The sequence below is a fragment of the Sander vitreus genome, chromosome 16 (assembly GCF_031162955.1).
Source record: "Sander vitreus isolate 19-12246 chromosome 16, sanVit1, whole genome shotgun sequence".
Classification (NCBI taxonomy): domain Eukaryota; kingdom Metazoa; phylum Chordata; class Actinopteri; order Perciformes; family Percidae; genus Sander; species Sander vitreus.
Window position 1 is genome coordinate 571,173 of NC_135870.1, and position 26,222 is coordinate 597,394.

At 42.1% G+C, this 26,222-nt stretch overlaps 1 protein-coding gene across 4 annotated transcripts in view; it reads right to left on the reverse strand.

Moving 5' to 3' along the window:
- myo5b (myosin VB) overlaps positions 1-26,222 on the reverse strand; it is a 70,482-nt gene that overhangs the window by 20,347 nt on the left and 23,913 nt on the right. For 3 of the 4 annotated variants that reach the window (XM_078271679.1, XM_078271677.1, XM_078271680.1), the window contains exons 2-24: positions 25,277-25,387; positions 23,924-24,095; positions 23,022-23,166; positions 22,595-22,751; positions 21,480-21,623; positions 21,287-21,368; positions 20,792-20,899; positions 20,284-20,393; positions 18,768-19,033; positions 17,459-17,540; positions 17,128-17,268; positions 16,317-16,439; positions 15,540-15,623; positions 12,120-12,257; positions 10,983-11,080; positions 9,419-9,505; positions 8,231-8,342; positions 7,256-7,467; positions 6,505-6,661; positions 5,589-5,828; positions 3,259-3,492; positions 2,284-2,377; positions 492-637 (exon numbers count right to left, since the gene is read on the reverse strand). In XM_078271679.1, the coding sequence (XP_078127805.1) occupies positions 492-637; positions 2,284-2,377; positions 3,259-3,492; positions 5,589-5,828; positions 6,505-6,661; positions 7,256-7,467; positions 8,231-8,342; positions 9,419-9,505; positions 10,983-11,080; positions 12,120-12,257; positions 15,540-15,623; positions 16,317-16,439; positions 17,128-17,268; positions 17,459-17,540; positions 18,768-19,033; positions 20,284-20,393; positions 20,792-20,899; positions 21,287-21,368; positions 21,480-21,623; positions 22,595-22,751; positions 23,022-23,166; positions 23,924-24,095; positions 25,277-25,387 (3,243 nt within the window). The remainder of the gene's footprint in view (positions 1-491; positions 638-2,283; positions 2,378-3,258; positions 3,493-5,588; positions 5,829-6,504; positions 6,662-7,255; positions 7,468-8,230; positions 8,343-9,418; positions 9,506-10,982; positions 11,081-12,119; positions 12,258-15,539; positions 15,624-16,316; positions 16,440-17,127; positions 17,269-17,458; positions 17,541-18,767; positions 19,034-20,283; positions 20,394-20,791; positions 20,900-21,286; positions 21,369-21,479; positions 21,624-22,594; positions 22,752-23,021; positions 23,167-23,923; positions 24,096-25,276; positions 25,388-26,222) is intronic. The other variant, XM_078271678.1, reaches the window with a different exon arrangement.

Here is a 26,222-nt window from a genome sequence, read left to right on the forward strand (position 1 = left end):
ATGAACTGGGGCATCATGGGAGAATGAGTTCAAATGTTAGGGTATGAACTGGGGCATCATCCTCAATTGAATCAAATTGTTATATAACCATTAACACGAAAACAAAGTCTATATTTTCTGTATAAAAACAGACTTAGAAATGCCCTGCTGTCTAAAACGTGTGATTTAGAAGCTGTCCTGTGAATATGATTACTCTGTTATTCATATTATTTCTAGCTGCCTTTGTCTTTGTTATGTTTACTTAACTTTTATGCAGACTACTGAACATATTGTCTTTGTACTCTGAGACAATAAAGATCTCTCTACTGTGTGTAAAAGGGATCTGACCTTAATAAAGACCTCTCTACTGTGTGTAAAAGGGATCTGACCTTAATAAAGATCTCTCTACTGTGTGTAAAAGGGATCTGACCTTAATAAAGATCTCTCTACTGTGTGTAAAAGGGATCTGACCTTAATAAAGATCTCTCTACTGTGTGTAAAAGGGATCTGACCTTGCTCAGCGACATTTCCTCCTTCAGGTTCTCGTATCTCTGCTCCAGTCTGGAGAACTCTTTCAGCAGGTTCTGGTAGCGCTGGCGCTCTCCGTCCAGCTCCGTCTGCAGAGACGCCTCACGCTGAGAAGCATCACCACCGTCTACTGAAACACACAGCCATATCCTTATCCTGAAACACACAGCCATATCCTTATCCTGAAACACACAGCCATATCCTTATCCTGAAACACACAGCCATATCCTTATCCTGAAACACACAGCCATATCCTTATCCTGAAACACACAGCCATATCCTTATCCTGAAACACACAGCCATATCCTTATCCTGAAACACACAGCCATATCCTTATCCTGAAACACACAGCCATATCCTTATCCTGAAACACACAGCTATATCCTTATCCTGAAACACTAGAGATGCACCGATTGATCAGCTGGTGACCAGATTTTCACGTGATCGGCCATGACCAGCGACCGGTTGGTCAGTCTGACATATGCCGATTTTATGCCGGTCAAATCATGGATGTATTAAGAGAACTGGATACAGCATTCGGCACGAGGCCCTGTTCATTCCAACGAGAGTGCTCATGTTTGTGTTGTCGTTGCAACCGTTAGCAACATGCTCGTTCATGAGCTTCTCTCTCGTGTCTCTTACAAATCTCAATCATTCCCAATCTTGCAGAGACGGAGAGCGTGAGTAGGAGCTGTCCATGAGCGTAGGAGCAGGAGACACTTTTGGTAAGTATTCTGATTAATTATTTTGTCATTTTGACTGTATGATGCCTCCCCGTCCCCCGATTGCCTGAGAGCTTCTCCTGTACTATACGGTAACTCCTCTACTATGAGACAGGAAGTCTCGTGGTTATGACCCAATCGTTAGCCTATTGTTATAAAAACGTCTGCTACGGAGCCATAACGTGAGCTACAAGGTAATGGAGCCTTTTATACATTGTCGTGTTTCTTTAGAAATAAACAACGGACAAATAGAGTCTTTAAACGCCTCAGATGTAAAGGTATTCTCTGTCAAAGTGACGTCAGAATGAATGGCAGTCAATGGGATGCTAATGGGATGCTAACGGGGGGTGATGGCTTGGTAGCATCAGAATGGCGCCATAGGAGGTACACTTTCCGGATGCTCGCTTACCCCCTTGGTTATTACAGCTACAGGACCTCGGGAGAACCGTCATATGAGCATGCTCAGTGCAGGGCGACATGGGCTCGTGTTCATTATGCTCGTTCATCATGCCTAGTTTAATAACTCTGGATTCGGCTACTACTTGTTTTCATACAGAAGTTATATATCACATATCTTTAGTTGGATATTGGATGTGAAAAGAAGGAAATGGTTCTTCATAACATTGCACTTTAGATGTGTGTGAAATTCCCACACCAGGAGTCATTTAGATCTATTTTATAGCGATCGATTATCTGTTGAAAAAATGTTCTATGTTCTATTAAAGTAAAGACACAAAATGAATATTTGTGTGTGCTGTAAAGTGGTTAGAAAATATGAAATTGGAATCTGCTAAAATCGGTATCGGCTGGTCAGACTCAATCAAAGATCTGAAATCGGAATCGGCCTAGAAAATCAGTGCATCTCTAAGAAACACACAACGATGGCGTGTTCTCGTATTGACGTTGTTGTTTTTGTTAACAATTTTGTAATGTTTTTGTCCCGGGACCTCCCTAGACAGTTGGAGATCTCAACCCAACGTTACGCCCTTGTGTATATGTATTTGTGTATTTGTATTACTAAATGTCTAATAAAAGTGAATGTTGTGTTGCAAACCTTGCGTTGTGTTGGCGAGCTGCAGGATCTTCTGGTTCATCTCTTCTTTTTCACTCTTCAGCAGAGAGTTCTCTCTCTCCAGCTCCTCCACCCTCTGGGGAACAGGACACGGAACAAGTCATGTGACCCAGCTGTAGTTTCCTTACAGCCCAACGTTAGCTTTTTACTTCTGGAGGCTTTATTTACGCTTCAGAAATCATAAAAGTGGAGTTTGTCTGTGAAGATTATCCGAACAGAACGCGTAGAACGGAAACAACATTTACAACAAATCTTTGATCCCTTCTTTAATAAGCACCCTGAACAACAAAATAGAGCCTGCTGGTTCTATCTTTTATATGTGTCTTTGTTTTAATAAATGTGTGAGTTTTAATGAGCCTGTCCAAGGAACGTTTCTGTCACTGCTTGGGACAGACATCAGTCAGTCAGTCAGTCTGCCTGTCTGTCTGTCCGCCCGCCTGCCCGCCTGTCTGTCTATCACAAACTTGTGTTGCCACAGAGATTATATTCTGCATAATCCAAAATCCGCCTGTCTCTGCCTGCAGCGCTACAAACCCCCTGAAGCACCCTGACCTGTTAGTTAGTTAGACAGTTAGTTACAGTATATTAGATAGATATATATATATAGTTAGTAAGAGTAATAATATTTATCTGTTGCAGGCCCGTCTTCTTGGCGTATAGTATATTAGATAGTTTGATAGTTAGCTAGTGATGGTATATATTTACCTGTTGCAGCCCTGTCTTCTCGACGCTGTGTAAGTTATAGTTATAGTATATATTGTGTAGTATATAGATATATAGTGATAGTATATATTTACCTGTTGCAGCTTAGATAGAAAGTTAGTTAGTATGATAGTAGTTTAGTTAGTTATAGTTATAGTACATTAGGTAGTTAGTGTTAGTATATATGTATTATTATTTTATATATATATATATATATATATATATATATATATATATATATATACATATACATACCAGTTGCAGCCCCGTCTTCTCGGCGCCGTGCTCCTCCTCCAGTCTCTTCCTGTCAGCGGCGGCGCCTTGCAGATCTTCTTGCAGCTTCGCCAGCTCTTCCTGCAGCGAGGCGATCTGATTGGCTCCTCCCTGCTGACGGACCTGCTCCAGCTGTTTATGCAGCAGCTTCACCTCCGTGCCCAGAGAGGTGTTCACCACCACCAGCTGATCCCTCTGAGCCCGGAACTCCTGGGACTGAAGGGGAGGAAAAGAAATCTGCATCAGGTCAAACACACCAGGGCCGGCAGCATTATTATTACCAGGGGTTCAAGCCCCGAGTACCAAACACATATATACATATAAATGATATTTCATAGGTTTTACACATTCATTTGGAACAATGGCTCAATAGTGTCCCCTAAATTAAAACCCCCCTAAAACACTAAACACCAAAAACCATAAAATACATTATGATATGATGTATAACAGCTGTATACTACTATCGCTGTATAGATGATATGATGTATAACAGCTGTATACTACTATCTCTGTATGGATGATATGATGTATAACAGCTGTATACTACTATCCCTGTATAGATGATATGATGTATAACAGCTGTATACTACTATCTCTGTATAGATGATATGATGTATAACAGCTGTATACTACTATCTCTGTATAGATGATATGATGTATAACAGCTGTATACTACTATCCCTGTATGGATGATACGATGTATAACAGCTGTATACTACTATCTCTCTATAGATGATATGATGTATAACAGCTGTATACTACTATCTCTCTATAGATGATATGATGTATAACAGCTGTATACTACTATCTCTCTATAGATGATATGATGTATAACAGCTGTATACTACTATCTCTCTATAGATGATATGATGTATAACAGCTGTATACTACTATCTCTGTATGGATGATATGATGTATAACAGCTGTATACTACTATCTCTGTATAGATGATATGATGTATAACAGCTGTATACTACTATCTCTGTATAGATGATATGATGTATAACAGCTGTATACTACTATCTCTGTATAGATGATATGATGTATAACAGCTGTATACTACTATCTCTGTATAGATGATATGATGTATAACAGCTGTATACTACTATCCCTGTATAGATGATATGATGTATAACAGCTGTATACTACTATCTCTGTATAGATGATATGATGTATAACAGCTGTATACTACTATCTCTGTATAGATGATATGATGTATAACAGCTGTATACTACTATCTCTGTATAGATGATATGATGTATAACAGCTGTATACTACTATCTCTGTATAGATGATATGATGTATAACAGCTGTATACTACTATCTCTGTATAGATGATATGATGTATAACAGCTGTATACTACTATCCCTGTATAGATGATATGATGTATAACAGCTGTATACTACTATCTCTGTATGGATGATATGATATTATGTGGTATCTGATCGGTGCATTAACTTAATACTTCCTGATACCAATACCAGCATTTTAGGCAGTATCGGAGCCGATACTGATACTGGTATCGGTATATACCAGTATCGGTATCGATATTATATCGATATCGTGATATGAGACTAGACACCATCTTAGACTTTGGATATCATAATATCGTAATATGGCATTAGTGTTGTCTATTCCTGGTTTAAAGGCTGTTCTATTATTTACCTTTACCCACATAGACATTATATCCACATTACTGATGATTATTGATCTAAAATCTCATTGTGTGATTATTTTGTGAAGGACCAATAGGCAGTACTACAATATCGTTGTGGTATCGATATCGAGGTATTTGGTCAAAAATATCGTGATATTTGATTTTCTCCATATGGCCCAGCCCTACATAGAAGGCTCAACACAACATGAGACTGCTCCAAGTATCACCAGGGGCTCTACACATGAACTCAGCGTTGAGAACATTGTGTTCCCAGAGTTTACTAAAAAAGGTTTTAACGACTCACTGTAGCTGTCGGTTTTTTCCGTTCGCTGCCATCTCGCCAGTCAAAGAGTTGATCTCTGAATGTGAATGAACGGACTCCAGAGGAGGAAATGTCATTCTTATATGAGGCTCCTTTTCCAACTACAAGGTCAATATTGTGTTTCACTAACGAGAAAACAAGAAATAATCCGTGCATTTATATGGAACTAAGCTTTAGGAGCTCTCCATCTTTACTCTCCTCCCTGTTACGTTGCATATGCTTACGTCCTAATTATGCTTTTAAACTAAAGTTTGACTCAGGTGCATTCACAAAAAGACCCTAGGTTACATTTTGGCGAGAGTTAGGCTTTAAAGTGACGACTGTCTGCGTACCTGGTCGTCCATCTTCCTCTGCAGCTGGACGATCTTGTTCTCCATGCCGCTGTTGAGTTTCTTCAGATGTTCGGCGGAGCGAGCTTCGATCTTCAGCTGCTTCAGCTGCCGCTTGGCTCGCACGCGTCTGAAACCACACTGGATGGTGATGGCGGCGTCGCGTGCCCGCCTGAACTTCCTGCGCTGCAGCCAGCCGCGCACGCTCCGCTGGATGATCATCGCTTTGTGGTGCAGCAGGAACTGCAGAAGAAGAGTCACAAACACAGACTGAGGACGCTTTCACACCTGGGTCACTAAAGTCAACTCAAACTACCCTAAAACTAGCAAACACCCTGAAAACTGAACCGGAATAATAAAAAGAAAAGCTGGGACGCTGAGTAAGGGAACAATAGGTCGAAAAGGAGACAAAAATATTGGAAAAGGGAACAAAAAAGGCAGCAAAAATGTCGACAAAGGACAAAAAGAAGAGACAAAAAACATCGAAAACTACCAAACACACTCTGAAAACTTGGACAGAATTATAAAAAGAAGAGACTGACCCGTTGCCTTTTTCGACACTAAATCAGGCAACAAAAGGTCAAATGAAAAAACTGAAAACTACACACTAAACTATGACAACCTGATCAGCAGAAGAAGAGTTAACACACACTCAGAGACTGTAAACACATTCCAGACAATTGGAAACACTTTGCCTCCAATTATCCATCACACACACAGACACACAGACAAGACACACACACACACAGAGACACACAGACAAGACACACACACACACACACACACACACACACACACAGACACACACACACACACACACACACACACACACACACACACACACACACACACAGACAAGACACACACACACACACACACACACAGACACACACACACACACACACACACACACACACACCTCCCGGTAGATCCTGCGGGTGAACATCCCTCTGGTGAAGGCCTGGATGGTGACGACGGCCCGTCTCACCCTCAGATAGACCCGTCTGTCTCTCACCATGCGATACTGCTTCTGACAGACGAGCGCTGCACGGCTCTGACGCAGGAACTCAGCCAGTCTGAGGAGACACAACACACATGACATCACATGACATCACATCTTCTTAATGTCTCTGAGCCAGTCTGAGGAGACACAACACACATGACATCACATGACATCACATGACATATCTTCCTAATGTCTCTGAGCTAGAGACTAAACAAGACATGTGATGACGTCATCTTGGGCTTTAGGAAACACGGATCAACATTTTAGAGACAGAACTACTCATCCATTCATCATCCATTAACTCCATTCATCATCCATTCATCATCCATTAATCCATCCATTCATCAATTCATCCTGAGAATAACGGCACAAACACAGAACAAGTGACACGGTCAAAAAAAAGACAACAAAAATATCAGAAAAACTTTGGAAAGAATTCACACTCACACACTCACACACACAGACACACACACACACACACACACACTTTGGACAACACAAAAACAACAAAAAACTGAAAAAGTGACCAAAGGCAGAGAGACCAAACAACTAATCTATTAATCAAGAACAGAATCCACCATGATGATAATCAGGAGCTCAAAGCACCGAAAACAGCGAAAGAAAACTTTGGAAAAACTTCGACGCCTGTCTGTGGCGTTCTGACCTGCGGGCGAGGAATCCGCGGCCGTATCTCTGCAGAGTGACGGCAGATTTTCGGATCTTGCGGTATCGAACCCTGGCCAGCCAGCCGCGGACCGTCTTCTGGATCTGGATGCAGGCCGAGCGGAAGCGGTCCGCCCGCAGCTTCTCCAGGTAGGCCACCTGGCCCGCCCGGAAGAAGATCTTGGTCTTACCGAACTGGAACATGTCCGCCTCCTGGGACATCAAGACAGACACACAACTTAGAGACAGACGCACAACTCAGAGACACACAACTCAGAGACACACACACACACACACACAACTTAGAGACAGACGCACAACTCAGACACACACACACAACTTAGAGACAGACGCACAACTCAGACACACACACAACTTAGAGACAGACGCACAACTCAGAGACACACAACTCAGAGACACACACACAACTTAGAGACACACACACACAACTTAGAAATACACAATTTAGAGACAGACACACAACTCAGAGACACACAACTTAGAGACAGACGCACAATTTAGAGACACACACAACTTAGAAATACACGACTTAGAGACAGATGCACAACTTAGAGACAGACGCACAACTCAGAGACACACAACTCAGAGACAGACACACACACAACTTAGAGACAGACGCACAACTCAGAGACACACACACACACACACAACTTAGAGACAGACGCACAACTCAGAGACACACACACAACTTAGAGACAGACGCACAACTCAGAGACACACACAACTTAGAGACACACACACACAACTTAGAAATACACAATTTAGAGACAGACACACAACTCAGAGACACACAACTTAGAGACAGACGCACAATTTAGAGACACACACACAACTTAGAGACACACACAACTTAGAAATACACGACTTAGAGACAGACGCACAACTTAGAGACAGACGCACAACTTAGAAATACAGCAGAAAACACACACACACACACACACACACACACACACACCTTGATGAGCGTCTCCAGCAGGTTCCTGCACACCAGCTTCTTATCGGCTGTCGTCATGTCTGACTTCTTCAGCAGGACTCGGTACCTGTTGAAGAAGTCTGGGTACGTCCACCTGGGACACACACAACTCCAGTTACTTCCTCTTGTTGTCAGAAAGGTAAACATATTGAGAACAAATTGCAAAAACAACAAAAAAAGCTTAAGAAACGTCCCCCAAAAAGTGAGAAAAAAAACAGAAAAAACAGCAAAAAAGCATTAAAAATGCAGAAAAAAATAAATAAGTCAACGTCGAAATAAGATACAAAAACGCTGAAAAAAGCATCAAAACCAGCTGAAATCTCGCCCAGGGCTCCTGATTGGTTGGACCGCCTCTGGCCTCCATCTCACTCAGCTGTTGGTCAACTCCTTCTCCGAGCTCCTCCTCCATCTCTCGTTCACAGCGTGTCCCCAGATTCTCCCGTCGCCACTTCCACTCACTGTGGTCTCAGCTTCCATTTATATTTCCCCATCAGAGTTAAGAGGATGTTTCCCTGTCAGTTTCTAACTGTTTGGATTCACTAAAGTCTCCCAACAACACAAAGTGATAAGTTTAGTATGGAGTACTGAAACCTGGCAGCAGATAAACGTGTTATTCCTGCTGTTAACACGTCGCACGCGGACTCAGATTATTAGATTTCAGGAGAAATGTCCTCGTGAGGAAACTGACTCAGAGCAGAGAGACGTTTGAGTCTGAAGCACAAACTCAAATCTCTCTGAACAACCCAACCATTCGCTCCGTATCTGGGAAGACTTACAGAGTGATCTGATCTGAGAGACAGTATATATTTACAAAAAGTCGGACTATTTTGAAAACTAAAAGTCGGAATATTTTGAGAATAAAGAGACTGACCTGTCACCTTTTTCGACGCCAAGTAAGGCAACATTAGGTCGAAAAGATTAGACAAAGGTGAAAAAAGGTGACAAAAACATCCGGAAAAGTGACGAAAAAGCTGACGAAAAAGTCGACAAAAAAATGTGACAAAAAAGTGACAAAAAATGTTGGAAAAGGCAATAAAAAAAGGCAGGATGTCTGACCTGGACGGGTACAGAGAATAACAGAAGAAGAGTCTGACCTGGACGGGTACAGAGAATAACAGAAGAAGAGTCTGACCTGGACGGGTACAGAGAATAACAGAAGAAGAGTCTGACCTGGACGGGTACCCTGCGGCGCTGATCCGGATCGTCTCCAGGACTCCGCAGGCTCGCAGCTGCTGCACCGCTCGCCGCGAGTCAAACCTGCACAAACAGAAACATTCACATCATGTTCATCTTTTTATTCAAACGTCCTGGCCGAGACAGGCAGCAGGACACACACACACACACACACACACACACACACACACACACACACACACACACACACACACACACACACATACACACATTTAAAATCATCAGACTGAAGTCAAACCCAATCATGAACGTATCAGACCAGATGTTATGGAACATCTTTTAACAGCTGTAAAGTTTTCTGAAGCAGCAGAAAACGTTACAGCCTTTCTCTCCGGTTCAGTTCAGACAGCGAGAAAAGATTTAAGATTTAAAACAAAGTTGAGTTTAACCCTCAACTCTTCGTCCTACCTCGTCTTCGTCTGTTTCTTTGACATCACTGAGCTGCAGTCTGTTTACAGCTCAGAGTCTCAGACACACAGTCATCCAATCAGAGCTCAGAGTCTCAGACCCACACAGTCATCCAATCAGAGCTCAGAGTCTCAGACACACACAGTCATCCAATCAGAGCTCAGAGTCTCAGGCACACACAGTCATCCAATCAGAGCTCAGAGTCTCAGACACACACAGTCATCCAATCAGAGCTCAGAGTCTCAGGCACACACAGTCATCCAATCAGAGCTCAGAGTCTCAGACACACAGTCATCCAATCAGAGCTCAGAGTCTCAGACACACACACAGTCATCCAATCAGAGCTCAGAGTCTCAGACACACACAGTCATCCAATCAGAGCTCAGAGTCTCAGACACACACAGTCATCCAATCAGAGCTCAGAGTCTCAGACACACAGTCATCCAATCAGAGCTCAGAGTCTCAGAGGCACAGAGCATGTGACCCAGTCATCCAATCACAGCCCAGCATGATGTCACAGAGAGACAGACAGCTCATCAGCAACATTTTTGTCACTTTTTTTATTTTTACATACTGTTTTGTATCTAAGCGCGCTTTCAAACCGATACTTCGGTTGCAACATTGCTGCGTTTTTCATTTGGTTGGGTTTGTGTTCACACGGCACCAAACACTGTAAACACACGTCACACGGTGGAGACGGCCGCAGCAACAGCACATGTATTAGACATCCGCAGATCTGTCTTCATTTCAGATCAACAAAGGTCAGTTTAAAAGATTTTCGTCAGATTTTGAGAGGCTCATCCGCTCGCCATTTCCGGGTGAGTCCCGACTGCCCTGTCTCCGACTGAGCATGTCAGGTCGGCCCAAATGAAGGACGACAGCTCCTCGGACGGACGACGGTACGAACACACCGAACAGACTCGAGTCACCGACCTCGCCAGACTGTCAGACGGACGGTTATCAGGTTGGTGTGTCAGGGCCATTAGGGTTAGGGTTCTTGTGTTCATGAAAGTGTCATGTCACTCTTATGTAGATACCTTCAAGTAAAGTGTTACCCAACAAACTACATAAAGTCTGATTTGTTGTTATAGGAACAAACTGAATAAAGTCTGAGGAAGAGAAGAGGACTCACGAGAAAGCCTCCTTGTTGTCGTTGGGTTTGATGCAGCGGACGTAGTGAGGAGTCGTCGCATTCAGAGTCTCCATCAGGAGCTGCAGAGAGCTGCGGAACTGAATTCAGAAAAGATAAGATAAGATACACAGGAGGCATAGAAAGGATGGTCACCATCCCATCAGCATCAACGGTGAGGTGGTGGAGGGTGTCCAGAACTTTAAGTACCTGGGAGTACAACTCAGCAGTGACCTGACATGGTCCACCAACACCAAAGCTATGGCAAAGAAGGGGCACCAGAGGATGTACTTCCTAAGGTGCCTGAGGAAGGCCCAAATCCCACAACAGCTGCTAATCAACTTCTACAGATGTACAGCTCCCATCACTGGAGGAAGTTCACAGAACCCGCTGTAGCAAGAAGGCCCTAAGCATCTGCAAGGACCCAACCCATCCTGGACACTGCCTCTTCACCCTCCTGCCATCTGGCAGGCGCTACAGAGCACTCTACGCCCGCACCAGTAGGCTAAGGAACAGTTTTTATACACATGCAATTGCACTGATGAACACACTCCACCTCCTCTGCCCCCCACCACCCCAACCTGTGTGCTAGTGTTAACACATTAGTCACTGCAAACTATTTTTAGGTGTACAAGTGCAATTTGCATATCATGTGTAACTATATTTATTTAACTTATTTTATGTATTTTAGTCTTTTTTAGCTGTGGGCATCTCAGGATTGTTCCAAACAATGTCTCGTTGTATCTGTATACAATAACAAATAAAAGTATCTATGTACTTTAATGTCCTGGAGGAAATTTGGGCAACAAGTGCCGACAACAGCTGCATACAAACACATATACATTAAATATCACACTTCAGTTAGTAAGAGACAATAAGATACATACAGACCAAGACAACAATGTACAGTATGTATAGGACAAGAATAATAAAAAGGAGATGGTGGCTGAGTATTTCTACACTGTTGTATTACTGATTTTACTAAAGTAGAAGAGCTGAGTAAACAACTAGCAGCTGCCGCTCGGCGTGACGATCTCGTAGCCTAGTTTCATGGGATATCTTACGTTTTGGTGTGCATACATTTCCGTACGACATCATACGAACCCGTTGATGAGTATGCGTTGGTCAGAGAGATCTCACCTGGTGTCCCACAGTCTTGCGGTGCTCCTTGTTTGGAGTTTTGGGAGTCGGCTTCGCTGATCGGACGTTGACTCTGGAGGACTTTGGTGGGGGGGCGGTGTCGCTCTTCTCATGGAACAGATCTGCTACCAGCTGAAACTGAGAGCAAACACATAAACAGTCTGACAGACACAATCACTTTAGGTTAAGTAGATCAAGTGTTCTAAACCGCATAACGACTTTTCATAAAAGTCCTAAGTGCCACAAAGTAACAGACTACGCAAAATCTTTTTCCGACAGTATGTGACAAAGTCTAAAAAGTTACAGACTATTGGTTTCTTTATAATAGGCATACATAAATCACAATCATACTAGGCTAAATACAGACTACCATCTGGGCCTGCCCGGCGGCAGGAAAAAGACACAGAGATGTAAGACACCGTGTCTCTACCTTACGATGATTTCGGTACACCAAACGTAGATTTGTGCTCTGGAGTTCAGCTGATAAACTCTGCCGTGAGACCCTGAATATCAGATCATCCAAAATGTCTTTGTGGACGTGAAGCAGCGCCATGTGTGAAAGGCTACTCTGAGTGACAAATCTGATTGGCCAATACACACTGAAGATAAATTAAATAATTTTAAAAATACTAAAAGTATCCCTCTCTTCATCCCACCCCCCAAACATGACATACAAAATGTCGTGGAACAGAAACAACAACCAGAGATATTTATAAGCTCTCATTTTATTGTCATCGCAGTTTTAAAGCTTCGCCACCAGGGGGTGCTGCAGCACCACCACTTCCTGCGCCTATTCCAGAAGCACTCCTGCCACTCCTTTCTTTTATATAGAAGGATCTTTTTACAACTCCTCGCACATGTGCAACCTGCAAGTTCCACAACTTTTTAATTTTTATATTTCATGTTGAAAAACGAGGAGAGAGCGAGTCTGTCAGAGTTCAGTGTGTGTGAGAGGGGGGGCAGGTCTGTGAGTGGTGCGTTTACATAGCCGGCATCGGCCGTCAGACGGTGCAGCTGGAAAAAACCGCAGCGGCCTGCGGCGAAAAGTTGAGAGCGAGTCAACCCAACATGACCTTGCGGTGGCCAAGTATGTGACAGGTATGGTGCTGGTTTTGAGGCGGTGTGAGAGTCCCGTACAGGAAACAGGAAACATCACTGCCTCTATCTCTGCCACGAGAAAGATTTAAAACACCAAACACAAGCTCTGAACTGGCGGGGAGTTTGTGCCCGGCTGAATGTTTGACAAACAGCAAAGCACAGTCCATCCATCTCTTTTCTTTCTCTCTCTCTTTGTGAAATAAAGCTGCATTCAGGTGCGGCCGGGAATGACAGTACATTAACGTTACTCCCCTTTCCATGAAAGATTAATCACCTTAGATATGATTGGAATCCATGTGGTCTTACACATCGCCTTAAAAGAAAACAAAACACTATACTTTAACCCTCGTCACTTTCCCATCGACTATGCAACTTCTTGTTTTTCTGGGTCAAAATGTTAACTTTTTTTCAACGTTTTGGACGTCTTTTTGACACTTTTGTTGCTTTTTCCCAACGTTTTTTCTGCACCTTTTGACGTGTTTGTGTGTTTTTTTCCCCTCGTTTTTGAAGCTTATGCCGACATTTTTGTCACTTTTTTCAATGTTCTTTTATAACAAAAATAATGTAAATGCTATGAAATTGAATAAAACTTGTGAAGAACGTTGTTTCTTTTGAAAAGTTGATTGAAAGAAACACAAATGTTCTGATATAGAAACCTTTGGGTCATGAAAATGGGTCAAATTTGACCCGAGGACAACGGGAGGATTACAATACGGTCAGTTCGCACAATACAACATACAACACATATATAAAATACTGAATAACCAATTCATAACCAACCAATAGACATAGGATCTAAATACTCGTAGTGTTGAGAGAGTTGCATTATGATGCAGTTAAAGTGCCAAAGACAGTTTCAGTCTTTCATCGTGCAGTCTGATTGCTGTCGGCAGCTCGTATTTCTGATTTTCTGCTGCAGAAATCTACCGGATCAGATCCCTCAAACAAAGATCCATTTGAAATGAAGACTCCATTGATTTCGCCCCGCCCTAATGACCACATGAACACAGAGGGACAGAGGAAGCTGTTTTCAGGACAGACGTTCAGAGGTTCAGTGTGATGACATGTGACAGATGAGTGAACAAATACAAAGCTTTGACCCACTTCTTCTTCTCTGCTGGAGAACCAGACTCTCCACGACCCACTTCATCTTAAAAGGGACAGTTCTCCAAACACTGCCTCCACACAGCTCTCACAGCCACTTCATCTTAAAGGGACAGTTCTCCAAACACTGCCTCCACACAGCTCTCACAGCCACTTCATCTTAAAGGGACAGTTCTCCAAACACTGCCTCCACACAGCTCTCACAGCCACTTCATCTTAAAGGGACAGTTCTCCAAACACTGCCTCCACACAGCTCTCACACACCCTGGCCCACTACGGGAAATACCTACGCTTCCTCGCAGCCACACACACTCACACGCACGCACGGCCGGACCGACCATCACAACAAACAACAAGAAGCTCAGATCCTTCACTCCTCTGTTAATCTTCACAGAGCAGATTTGAGTTTGCTGCTGCAGGAATTATTATCAATGATTCTCTGTAAATGTGTGTCATGATATTGTTTACATCAGTGGGACTCCGAGGGGTTTCCAGATGGTCCCCAGGAAAAGAAGGAATCATTTATTTCACTATAACTCCATCCTGAACTAACCCAATCAGCTGAATGAATGTGAAATCAATGTCCCAACTTACTCACATGTAATGATTGTAGTTGGACTTCTTTATCAAGTTTTATCTATCTATATTAAATGATGTCAAATTACAGATTAAAAAAACTCACATTTTCTTAAGGGAGGACCCCTAAACCCTTAATGATTAATGAAGACACTAAGTACAACCCTTTTGAACCATGCGCCCTGCGCACGGACCCTTTTTTCTGCCGTCAAACTAGCAGAAGTGGATTAGGACGCCCTAAACACACCTGCACCAGGCGCTTCACGCCGTGACATTAGACTGTTAAAATAGGACCCTATGTGTGTAAAAGGCAAATAATAGAACAGCTAGTAAGTCTGGTAAGTTCAGAAAATAACATCAGTTTACTGTAACGCAGCCTTTAAAACCAAGAAGAGACAACACTTCATATTACGATATCTAGTCTCATATATCGATGTCGATATAATATCCATATATTGCGCAGTCCTACTGTCAAGACATGTTTATTTAATTTTTTTGTGGGTTTGTGTTCCTCTTTTTATAATGTGTGCTCAATATTGAAAAAAAACTCTGTGCTTTGGTTCTGTTTCTGCAGATCTGTGGTTCTGTGGTTCTGGTTCTGGTTCAGAGGTTGTGTTGTGGTCCTGGTTGTGTGTTTGTTACCTGGCTGGCCTTCAGGATGTTGATCTGCTCCTCGTACACGGTGTCTCTGTTCTTCTCCAGGAAGCCTTCACACTGATACTCCACCTGCAGGACAACACATCAGTATTAGGCATTTTCCAAACTATCGGTATCAGCATTTATAACGGCCGATAAATTAATATTTAAAAAAATAAAAACGGACGAAACCCCCTTCAACCATGTTCTGAGTGTTGGCGTTGCACAGTTTGTCCACCAGAGGGCGCGCTACACTCGTGTTTAACCCTATTATTAAGTTTCATATCTTAAGTTTGTATTTTTATACATTTTATTAATCAGAACTTTAATATATTTTGATGTTATATCAAACATATATTATATATATTTTTGATTTTTAAACTGCATTGTCATATTATTTTAGTGAGGACTCATAAATAACTACAAATAACTAATGTTAGGGAAATCTGTTTACGTTTTGTTAAGCGTTTCTGGATTTTAAAAAATATATATATCAGCAAATATATCGGAATATCGGATTTTTAAATCACAAAATATTTGTATTGATATCGGCCTTAAAATCCTTTACTGGTCGGGCTCTAGTACATACATGATATAATCATTAAAACATGAAATAATAAATCATGTTGAATCACATTAACAGTAATGTAATGTTTTAACGGGGAGAGGTGGGACCTCCATGTTTATGTTATATCTTCAAACGTTACAGTTATGTTCTAAAAACGACAGAAGTGTACGGCTGGATGTCTGTCTGGAAGAGGTTGGACTTTGTCCTCGGCTCACCTTGTCAGCGAAGTGTATGATGATGAAGGAGGTGTTGGACATGCGAGGTTTCTGGAAGTGAGCGCTGCTCGAGTTCTGCTTGTAGAGCTTCTGGGCCCAGTTCTGATCCGTCCCCTTCGGCACCTAAAAAACAGAAAGTGTTTGATTCAGGCTACCGGCGCTCTGAAGAGGAACTAATTCATGTCGCTCCACATCATCATCATATGTTCAAAAGAACCAGGGAGGAAGAATAAATCAGCACTTCAAGTCTGAGAAATGTGAAACCTGCTGCAGTCAGCAGAGTCTCCTCATCACTGAGGAGCTGGTTAACGGTCTGATGAAGAGTTTAAACCAGACGGAGAGTCACAGAGTGCTGCCGAGGCTGGTTTCTGAGGTGCTGTTTAGGCCATATATCAAGAATGTACAGTACATTCACCCTTTTGATCACACACACACACACACACACACACACACACACACACACACACACACAGAGAGACAGACACACACACACACACACACACACACTGACAACTTTGGGGGAGAAAAAGTACTGTGTGCGAGCTAAAGTTGTCTGTGTCAGACAACTTTTTGTCTGACTGTGTGTTTGTGTCTCTCTGTGTGTGTGTGTGTGTGTGTGTGTGTGTGTGTGTGTGTGTGTAAGATAAAAGTAGTGTATGCACATGCATTCTTCAACCAGGCCTAAACGGCACCTCATACTGATTAATGTCTTTAGTTCTGCATATATTTTGGTCAGAAACATGTTGACCTGATGAAAAGTCACCAACGTTATAACCCTTTGATCCTGAACAACAGACAGGAGCTCACTGACTTTACACTCTTCGTCCAGCAGGTCCAGGATGCCGAGACGAGCCTCGATCAGGTCGATGCACGGCTGGTTGTCGTAGAAATCGATCAGCGTCCAGGGGATCTGCTCCTTTATGTACTCCGCCTGCTCCAGCTTAAACACATGCTGAAAACACACACACACACACACACACACACAGAACACAGCTTAAACACAACACATGCTGAGAAAACACAACTTCTTCCTCTTCGTTTCATAGAAAATCTGGTATCTGGTTTTTAAAAAGAGAACGGGAGGCTCACAAAGTTGAACAGAAACACAGATTAAACTCTGCAGGCTTTTAAAGAGAACTCACAGAGTTAAACTGCTGCTGAAGTTTCTCGTTGGCGTAGTTGATGCAGAACTGCTCAAAACTGTTGACCTCGAACGTCTCAAAGCTGCAGACAATCAGACAGAAGAACAACAGTGATCTTTGAAAACTTCCCAGAATCCAGGAGGGAAACTCTCCTCCCTACAGACAAGAGACGTGTGATTCCACCAAACTAAACTCTCTTCTCTCCCTGGGTCAGAAACCAATGCAGCGGAGTGGAGAGGGGCACAGAGTGAAAAAAATATAATGATTATAATCTACGGAGCATTTGCAGATGAGCAGAGCCCTGAATGTTTCCTTCAAAGCCCCCGAATCTTTGAGGGTTTTAAAATAACTTCAACTCTGTGTCATTTCCCCTCAGTCTCTGAGTGGACCGCAGCAGAAGTTCTGTTCTGCAGAAATGTTGCCTTCTTTTTAAGATTAGTAATACTGTTTACGACAAATTCCTACTAGGGCTGCACTACACGAGGAACATATACGATACGGATGAATTGTTGAGTCGCAATATCGATAAAACTTAACAATAAATAAACAGATATTAAAGTGTTCTCAGTTCTGCTGCTTTCAGTGTTCTGATAAAATACAACAAACTGCTTTTTGAGTTTAAAACTAATGAAAGGAAATCATTTCCAACTTTCATTTATTGAACAAACTGAACAATGAATCAAACATGAAAGGCAGCACTACAGTTATATTTTAAAGTCTAGTTCTCTAGTGATATTTTCTTTCAACTAACACAAAAAAAATCGGAGTGTGTTTTGCAATATGTTTTTTTGCGCCAGTTGAAACTGGGATGACGATATATAAAAAAAGATCGACTGTGCAGCCCCCTGATTCCTACCCTACCTATGTTACAAATAGAAACATCAGACAGTTTCTGCCTCTCTTTAGGTGTCAACATTTGTTGTGTTCTGGTTTCAGAATGATGAAGACGATGAAGTTAGATATAAAACAGGATGTCGGCTTTACAGGATGATTCTTTTCTTCTGCAACCATCATGTTTTTTCCCAAATGATGTACACATTTTAAGCATTCTTTGATCAAATATCATGTTATATAGTGCATATAGCTGCCATAAATACGAGTAAACCCGAGCTGACCCCGGTCATTAAGGTGTAGACATGCAGGATTCCCTGGTTACTAAAGGACTTCTCTAGCCCTGCTAACGGGGGAAGGAGAGCTTTGATTTTAGAAACCGTTACCAGAATATAATCAGGTTTTTTAAACTGCAGATAGACACACTGTAAACTCTGTGTGTTTCAGGATGTGAGGCTGTGTTGTGTGACGTTGTTACCCGTAGATGTCGAGGACTCCGATGAAGGAGTGCTGTTTAGACGAGGTGTGCAGCATATTGTTGATGTGCTCCACAATCCAGTCAAACATGCGAGCGTAGATGTGTTTGGCGAGCGCGTCGCGGGCGTTTGCCGCCTGTTGGCTGGACATGTTCTTCACGTACGTCTCCGACGCCGTCACCAGCTTCCTGTGGCAGAGCCAGTGCTCCATCTGCGGCAGCTCCACGCCCAGCAGCCGGCAGAAGTGCTGCAGGTGGACGTCGTCTCTCTGAAACACACGACGACGGTTCACACACTAAATTCCCTGAAATTGTCCCTCATACTGTTCCTGCGGTGTGAGCTGTTTTTTATGAGTCATCAAGGACAGAAAGTGCCGTTTAGCAATCCCTCTCCATGCCAGTGTGCAGTGCGTTTAAAACTAAAACACATTGTGTTTTTTACCCCGACATTTCAAAATAATACGTTTTAGAGCCGTAATGCCATACCGCAATACCGTGGTATTTTTGCTGAAGGTTATCATACCGTCTCGTTATTAACATGCACATAATATTACAGTTTCTGCACACAACCTTCCTATTAAGCTGTTTACATGCCCAATAGGGGTGTAAATCAAACATTTTATCACCATACGATAATAACTCAATTCTTTGGACACTGATACAATATTGACTGATATCACAAAATCTGCTAAGATACGATTTCCATTCGATTCAATTCAGGATCCTACGACCGATACGAGACGATACATAAGACAATCAGTTAGTTACACACACACATATATATATATATATATACAAAAAGCAACTGAAACATGATTTGACAATTTCATTACTAAGCTCTTCCAGACAATTAAATTAAAACTACTACTCTTTTCAATAAAAAGATGAAACACAAAGTGGAAATTTGACATGAATGCATCACTGTCTCGCAGGTTTAACGAAAGGAAAAACTTAATTGTGTGTCCGCTCCGTGACTCAGATCCACTTTACACTTGAATGGGTTCTTCCTCGGCCCGCGCTACACCCTTCCAAACCCGTAAAAGTCATGCTGCATGTAAACATGCATCTCCTTTTCCATAACCATCTCAGTGGGAATATCGTCTCTGTGTCAGAATAAGTTCCAAAAAAGTTTCCAAAATTAACTTATTGACTCATTGGGCCAAAGTTGGCAGGTAGATGAAAAAATCCACCTGCCAAGCAAATGTTTTACCAGCCAAAATATTAAATTGCGTTGTTTTTTTTAATGTAACATACATCACAAAACTGCTGGTGGTGGTTTAATCTCTGTTTTAATCGTGCTTTGTTTTGGAAGAATGGCTGGCTCGCCAATAATCAGCACATACTGGCTAATTAATTAGCCTGATGTAAACGCTAGCTGCACCTTTACAAAAAATAAAGACAACTAATTTTTGGTACAAGTATTTACCCACCAAACGGAAAATGTACTCACATTTGGTGCTATGGGAGTGGTAATTTTGGACCCTGTTCAGAAAGTGTCAGTGTGAGCTGTGTGACGTACCGAGACGCGACAGGACTCTCCGTCTCGCTCCGAGCAGATCTCGATGTTTCCCAGATGGAGAATGGAGGCCACCACTTTAAAGATGCTGCTCTGACTCACGTCCTTTATCCCTGAAGACACACACACACACACACACACACACACACAAGTTAAAACAGTTTCAATGGAGTCTAAATAACTAATCTGATGCTTCCTAACCGCTAACAGGGGGACGATTATTGTCACAACCCTGGTGACCCTGGTGTTCCCCTTTAACCGTGCAGGTTATTTATACATTTTATTCTATATTTGAGCTCCTTGGTGTGTTTGTTTATCTGTATCTTACTGACTGTCCCAACTAAAATCTGATGGAATGAAAAATTTACCAAATATCTGAACTTCGTAACAGTTTAGATAATGAATCCTGCAGTTTGGATTTCAGAGCACAGATGAAGCGGACTGCCATCCTCTCTGTCCGGCGGTTTACTGAGAGATGATGAAATATGAATGTGTGTTTTTGTGTCCTCACCGAGCAGCGTGAAGGCCTCTCTGGTCTTCTCAAAGTCTTCAGCATCGTCCACTCCCTCGATGAAGATGTTCTGCCCCAGAGACGTGAACGTGAAGTCTTCTGCGCTGGCTGAGACACCACAACAAAGTCAACAGGTTAAAATGCTTCAGGGTCTAAGTCATTTCCACAAATATTTGTTGATGAACATCGACAAAAGTAAATACACAGAAACATCTGTGTATAAATATTATGACTGTATATTTTAACAGAAATTGTCCGTAGATCGTGACTCACAGAAGAACAGATATAATTTCTTAAGTTTACTGAGCAGTTTTTGTGAGAGAAATTAAAATAACAGAAAATGTTCTGTATTTTTACTGTAGTTATACACAACATTTCTGTTTTTAATTATGGGACAAAGTCTGGGTAATGAGCTGCCAGAACTTTTTCTGTTATTTTACGGACTTATTTCTTAAAGTGTAATAGAAACAGGTAAAACAAAACAGGTAGACTCACTGAGGCCGAGGTCTTTGAACTCAGGTAAACTGGCTGAGGCACACAGCTGGTAGAAGATGTGATAGTTCCTCTCCTCTTCAGCCTGGGAGACGTTCAAACACATGGGTCAAACACACGGTGAAACACACACACTGTGAAACACGCACACAGTGTAACAAAGAGATGCTGAACTGTTTCTATGGATCCCACTGACCTGGAAAACGACGCGAGACTTCTCCAGCAGGTACGTCCTCATGTTGGCTCCGATGATGTTGTAATGTCGGCTGAAGCCGATCTGAATGTACTTCCCAAAGCGACTGCTGTTGTCGTTCCGTGTGGTTTTAGCATTTCCAATAGCCTGAAGGCCAGAGAGGACATCATCACACAATACACAGCAAAAATTAGGATATCATCTGCGTAACACCTGACTGAACATTATTATATCATCTGCGTAACAACAATTAGTTTTTAGAAATGTCTCATGATATATTGTCTCTAGAAGTGTTTTATTCAAGTTATTTTTTTGTTAAAGAAGAAAAAGAAAATCCCAACACTCAATACTATCGAATCTCAATACTTCTAGAATCACAATAAATTAAAATCACAAATCGGGAAAGAATCGAATCGGGACTTAAGCATATCGTCCCAGCCTAAGTATAAATGTTTATGAGTGGATTCTACAGAAGGAACGTGTACACGTTGGTCAGTTTTTAATAATCTGTTTAATCTTGTACAATACAGTTCAGTGAGTTACTGAAGGGGATCTGCATCCAGACATAATCTGTCAAGAGAAAGTCGTGATGCATCTAACTATCCTTCCACCCTGCCCTAGTTTAACCACAGCTGCTGGGAACTAAATCTGTCAACATCAAATTGAACTGTTTGATTTCAGCACTAGAATGAAAAAACAACTTGTTCTTCCTTTAATTTACGCAAACAAGGATCCCACTGGAGTCCTGCTGTTTCAGTTTGTATTTACAAAAGCAGAATATACCTGGATGATTAGATGTTTACATGGAGCTGGGATCAAACACTGTTTCCACTGAGGACACAAGCTGACTTCCTTCAACATGATTCACAGTCAGGATCCCTACATTTAATTTCTCTTTCTGCTAATGCTTCAGCAAATAAACTCTTCAACATTTCATTCTCACACTTTGTCTGTCAACTCATTAAACAAATTAGATAATATGTGTTAATGAGTGTTAACTTCAGAGTAGTCTGCATCAACAGTAGAACATTTCTAGGATAAAGCCTGAGTCTCTGTCTGAGGCTCTCTGTGCGTCGCCTTTCTCAAAAGTAAAGTTGAAATAACGTCCTCTCACTGACCTCCATGATGGGACTGGAGGCGAGCACTTTCTCCTCCACATTAGTGTCGTTAGCCGAGCCGCCCACCGTGGCAAAGAAACGCATAGCGTACTTTGCAGAAACCGTCTTTCCTGCGCCGGATTCTCCGCTCACGATGATCGACTGATTCCTCTCGTCCCTGCAAAACATCAGACACAAAGACAAGATTATAAGAAAGGAAAAGAAAAAAGCATCCAGAAAAAAAACATGATTATAGCTAATAATTAGTTTACACTTTTTGAGAAAAACAGAGTGATCGAAAGCTACATTTTAGTGAAAGTTGTTTGCTAGAAAGTGCTAGCTCGACTGATTTGTTATGTCTTTTTAAATGGCTGCTGTAGCGCCACCATTTGGAAGTTTAGTCAACAAAGCCAGTTTAGGGAAGTTTAGAAAAGGAGTGTTTTGTGACCTGGCCATCTGCTTGTATGCCTCCTCGGCCACAGCGAAGATGTGCGGGTCCATGTCGCCCATGTTCTGTCCGCTGTACGCCCGGATCACCTCCTCGCCATAAATATCCAGCTGGTCATACGGGTTGATGGCCACCAGCACAATCCCTGCACACATCAACACATTCATACATTAAAACATCAACAGATTAACACATTCATACATAAAGTATCACTCAAGAGATTCTCGTCAAACATCCTCAGAATCCTGCACAGGGCAGAGAAGACGATGATCCGAGCCTGACACGATGCAAATGTCACACTCTGTACTTTGCTTCTCACCAACCCAGGTGGTGTATTTGTTTAAAATATAATGCATGTTTTTTGAGGAAAACATTCTCAGCTTCAAGTAAAATATCTTTAAGAGTCTGAGGCTACATTTAGATTGCCATGTTTTGGTTTTTAAGTGTTTGATTTTTGAGCCAAAAGTGTTTTCAAATGTCTCTGGTTTAGAGGCTCGGAAACGCCAGAGCAGGAGGAATGAGAGGGGGAAACACCAGAGCAGGGGGAATGAGAGGGGGAACACCAGAGCAGGGGGGAATGAGAGGGGGAAACACCAGAGCAGGGGGAATGAGAGGGGGAAACACCAGAGCAGGGGGAATGAGAGGGGGAAACACCAGAGCAGGGGGAATGAGAGGGGGAACACCAGAGCAGGGGGAATGAGAGGGGGGAAACACCAGAGCAGGGGGAATGAGAGGGGGAAACGTAGCAGAAGATATTCTTTTTCCTTTTTAAACCAAAACGTAGCAGTGTAAATGCAGTCTGAGAAGGTAAAGCTGCAGAACAGAACATGTTTTCCTCGGAGTATATATAATCATTTTACAGGTAATAACTGTAGTAATAAGCGTAGTGTTGTGCGACTGACCGCAGTAGGTGTAGATGTGGTTGGGCTCCAGGAAGCGGACCTTCAGGTTGTGCAGCACCGCCGGTTCATGAAGGTAACTGAGAGCAGTGAGGTCGTTTTCTCCCACCAGAATGTCTGGGTTACGCAGGAAAGGAAGAGGGTTCGACTTCGGACCCACAGGGTACTCCAGAGGCTGAAAGACATAATACACAGTCAGGGTACTCCAGAGGCTGAAAGACATAATACACAGTCAGGGTACTCCAGAGGCTGAAAGACATAATACACAGTCAGGGTACTCCAGAGGCTGAAAGACATAATACACAGTCAGACACTTTACAGATACACCACAATCTCTAATTTACAGAGACCCAACAAACTGGTTTTATTCTGTTATTTTCAGCCATAACTGTAACATTTAAAGATATATTGTTAAACTCAGAGGTCCGACCTATCCCCATTAAAATGTTCCCACTTTCTTTCTCAAAATATTCTAAAGTTTTCCAACTTTTTTCATCATTGCATGTTTGGGACACAGGAGTTTTCTCCCTGGAAGTTATTGCAAATAATGTGATTGGGTCCATAGGCGGTCTATACAAATGAACAGAGAGCTTCACTTTACGACCGAAGTTCGGTATTTCATCTGCAGGATGACATCAGCAAACCTGTCCAATCAGTGAGCTACCAGTTTGTAAACAACCATGAAACTGATCAGAACTACACTGACCAAAATTATTAACGCAACACTTTTTTTTCCCATTTTTCATGAGCTGAACTCAGAGATCTAAGACGTTTTCTATGTCCACAGAAGACCTATTTCTCTCACATATTGTTCACAGATGTGTCTAAATCTGTGTTAGTGAGCACTTCTCCTTTACCGAGATCATCCATCCACCTCACAGGTCATATCATATCACATATCATGATGCTGATTAGACAGCAGGATTATTGCACAGGTGTGACTTAGGCTGGACACAATAAAAGGCCACTCTAAAATGTACAGTTTTACTGTATTGGGGGGGTCCGGGAGGGGTCCGAAAACCAGTCAGTATCTGGTGTTAGGGTTAGGGTTCTAATCAGCATCTTGATATGCCACACCTGTGAGGTGGATGGATTATCTCGGCCAAGGAGAAGTGCTCACTAACACAGATTTAGACAGATTTGTGAACAATATATGAGAGAAATAAGCCTTTTGTGGACATAGAAAACGTCTTAGATCTCTGAGTTCAGCTCATGAAAAATGGGGGCAAATACAACAAGTGTTGTGTTTATAATTTTGTTCAGTATAAAAGTCAGTCGCTGTGTGTCTGTGTCTCGCGTGTAGACTTTGTTCTCTCTGACAGAAATAAAAAAGAGGTTATTCATAAAGTGAAGTACCGTTTCATCCTCCAGTTTGAGGTGAAGCACCGGCTCTCCTTCTTTATAATCTTTGACGATCTCTGCAGCCTTCCACACATCCTCTGGGTCGGAGATCCACACCCGGGTGAACTGAAACACACACAACAAACACATCATATTACACATCAGTGGAGAAATATTTCAACTGTTCGCATATTCGTTCCCTTGGTAGGTATTTCTTCTCTTGTTTGTCAAGTAATTATATTGTGTTTACATTCTTGTCTTTTCATAGTCATAGTTCATAGTTAATAATAAGCTATTGCACTGTTCAATCCCTGCACTGTTCACTTTTACACCACCACCACAGCACACACTCTACCATAGCACCTTATCATGGTCATTGCATCACATGGTCAGTCCAGACCTTTGTAATCACTTCACAAATTGTCATCTCTTTACATTTCTGTGAGTGATTTTTATGTATGTGAGATATACCGTACATGTGTGTTTGTTTTGGGATGAATAAAGCATCTCGATCTATCTATCTATCTATCTATCTATCTATCTATCTATGAATATTCAGTTTTTTTGTTGTTTTGTTTTTCTTCAATACTTTAGTATCTGAAGCCTCCAAAGCTAAATAAATTGAACCCTGAGAAACGTGAATTCAGGCTGAAATACACAGTGGACTTTGTCAGGATTAAACAGTTAAATGTCCGCCAGCTGCTGGCTAAAATATTCAGCGCTATGTCGTTTATCTCAGCTGAGAACGGAGAAATGTTGAGTTATAACCAAGCCGTCTGACGTGTGGTTAAACCTCAGCGGCCAGCCTCCGTTCATACAGTTTAACAAAGGTAAAAACAGTACAGACGGGCGAAATGTCACTGCACGCTGATGATCAGAAGCTTCCAATATTTGCTGTTGATTAGTTCCTAAAGCTTCGTAGCACAAAATATGGGATTCGGGACAGCCTTGGGAACATTTA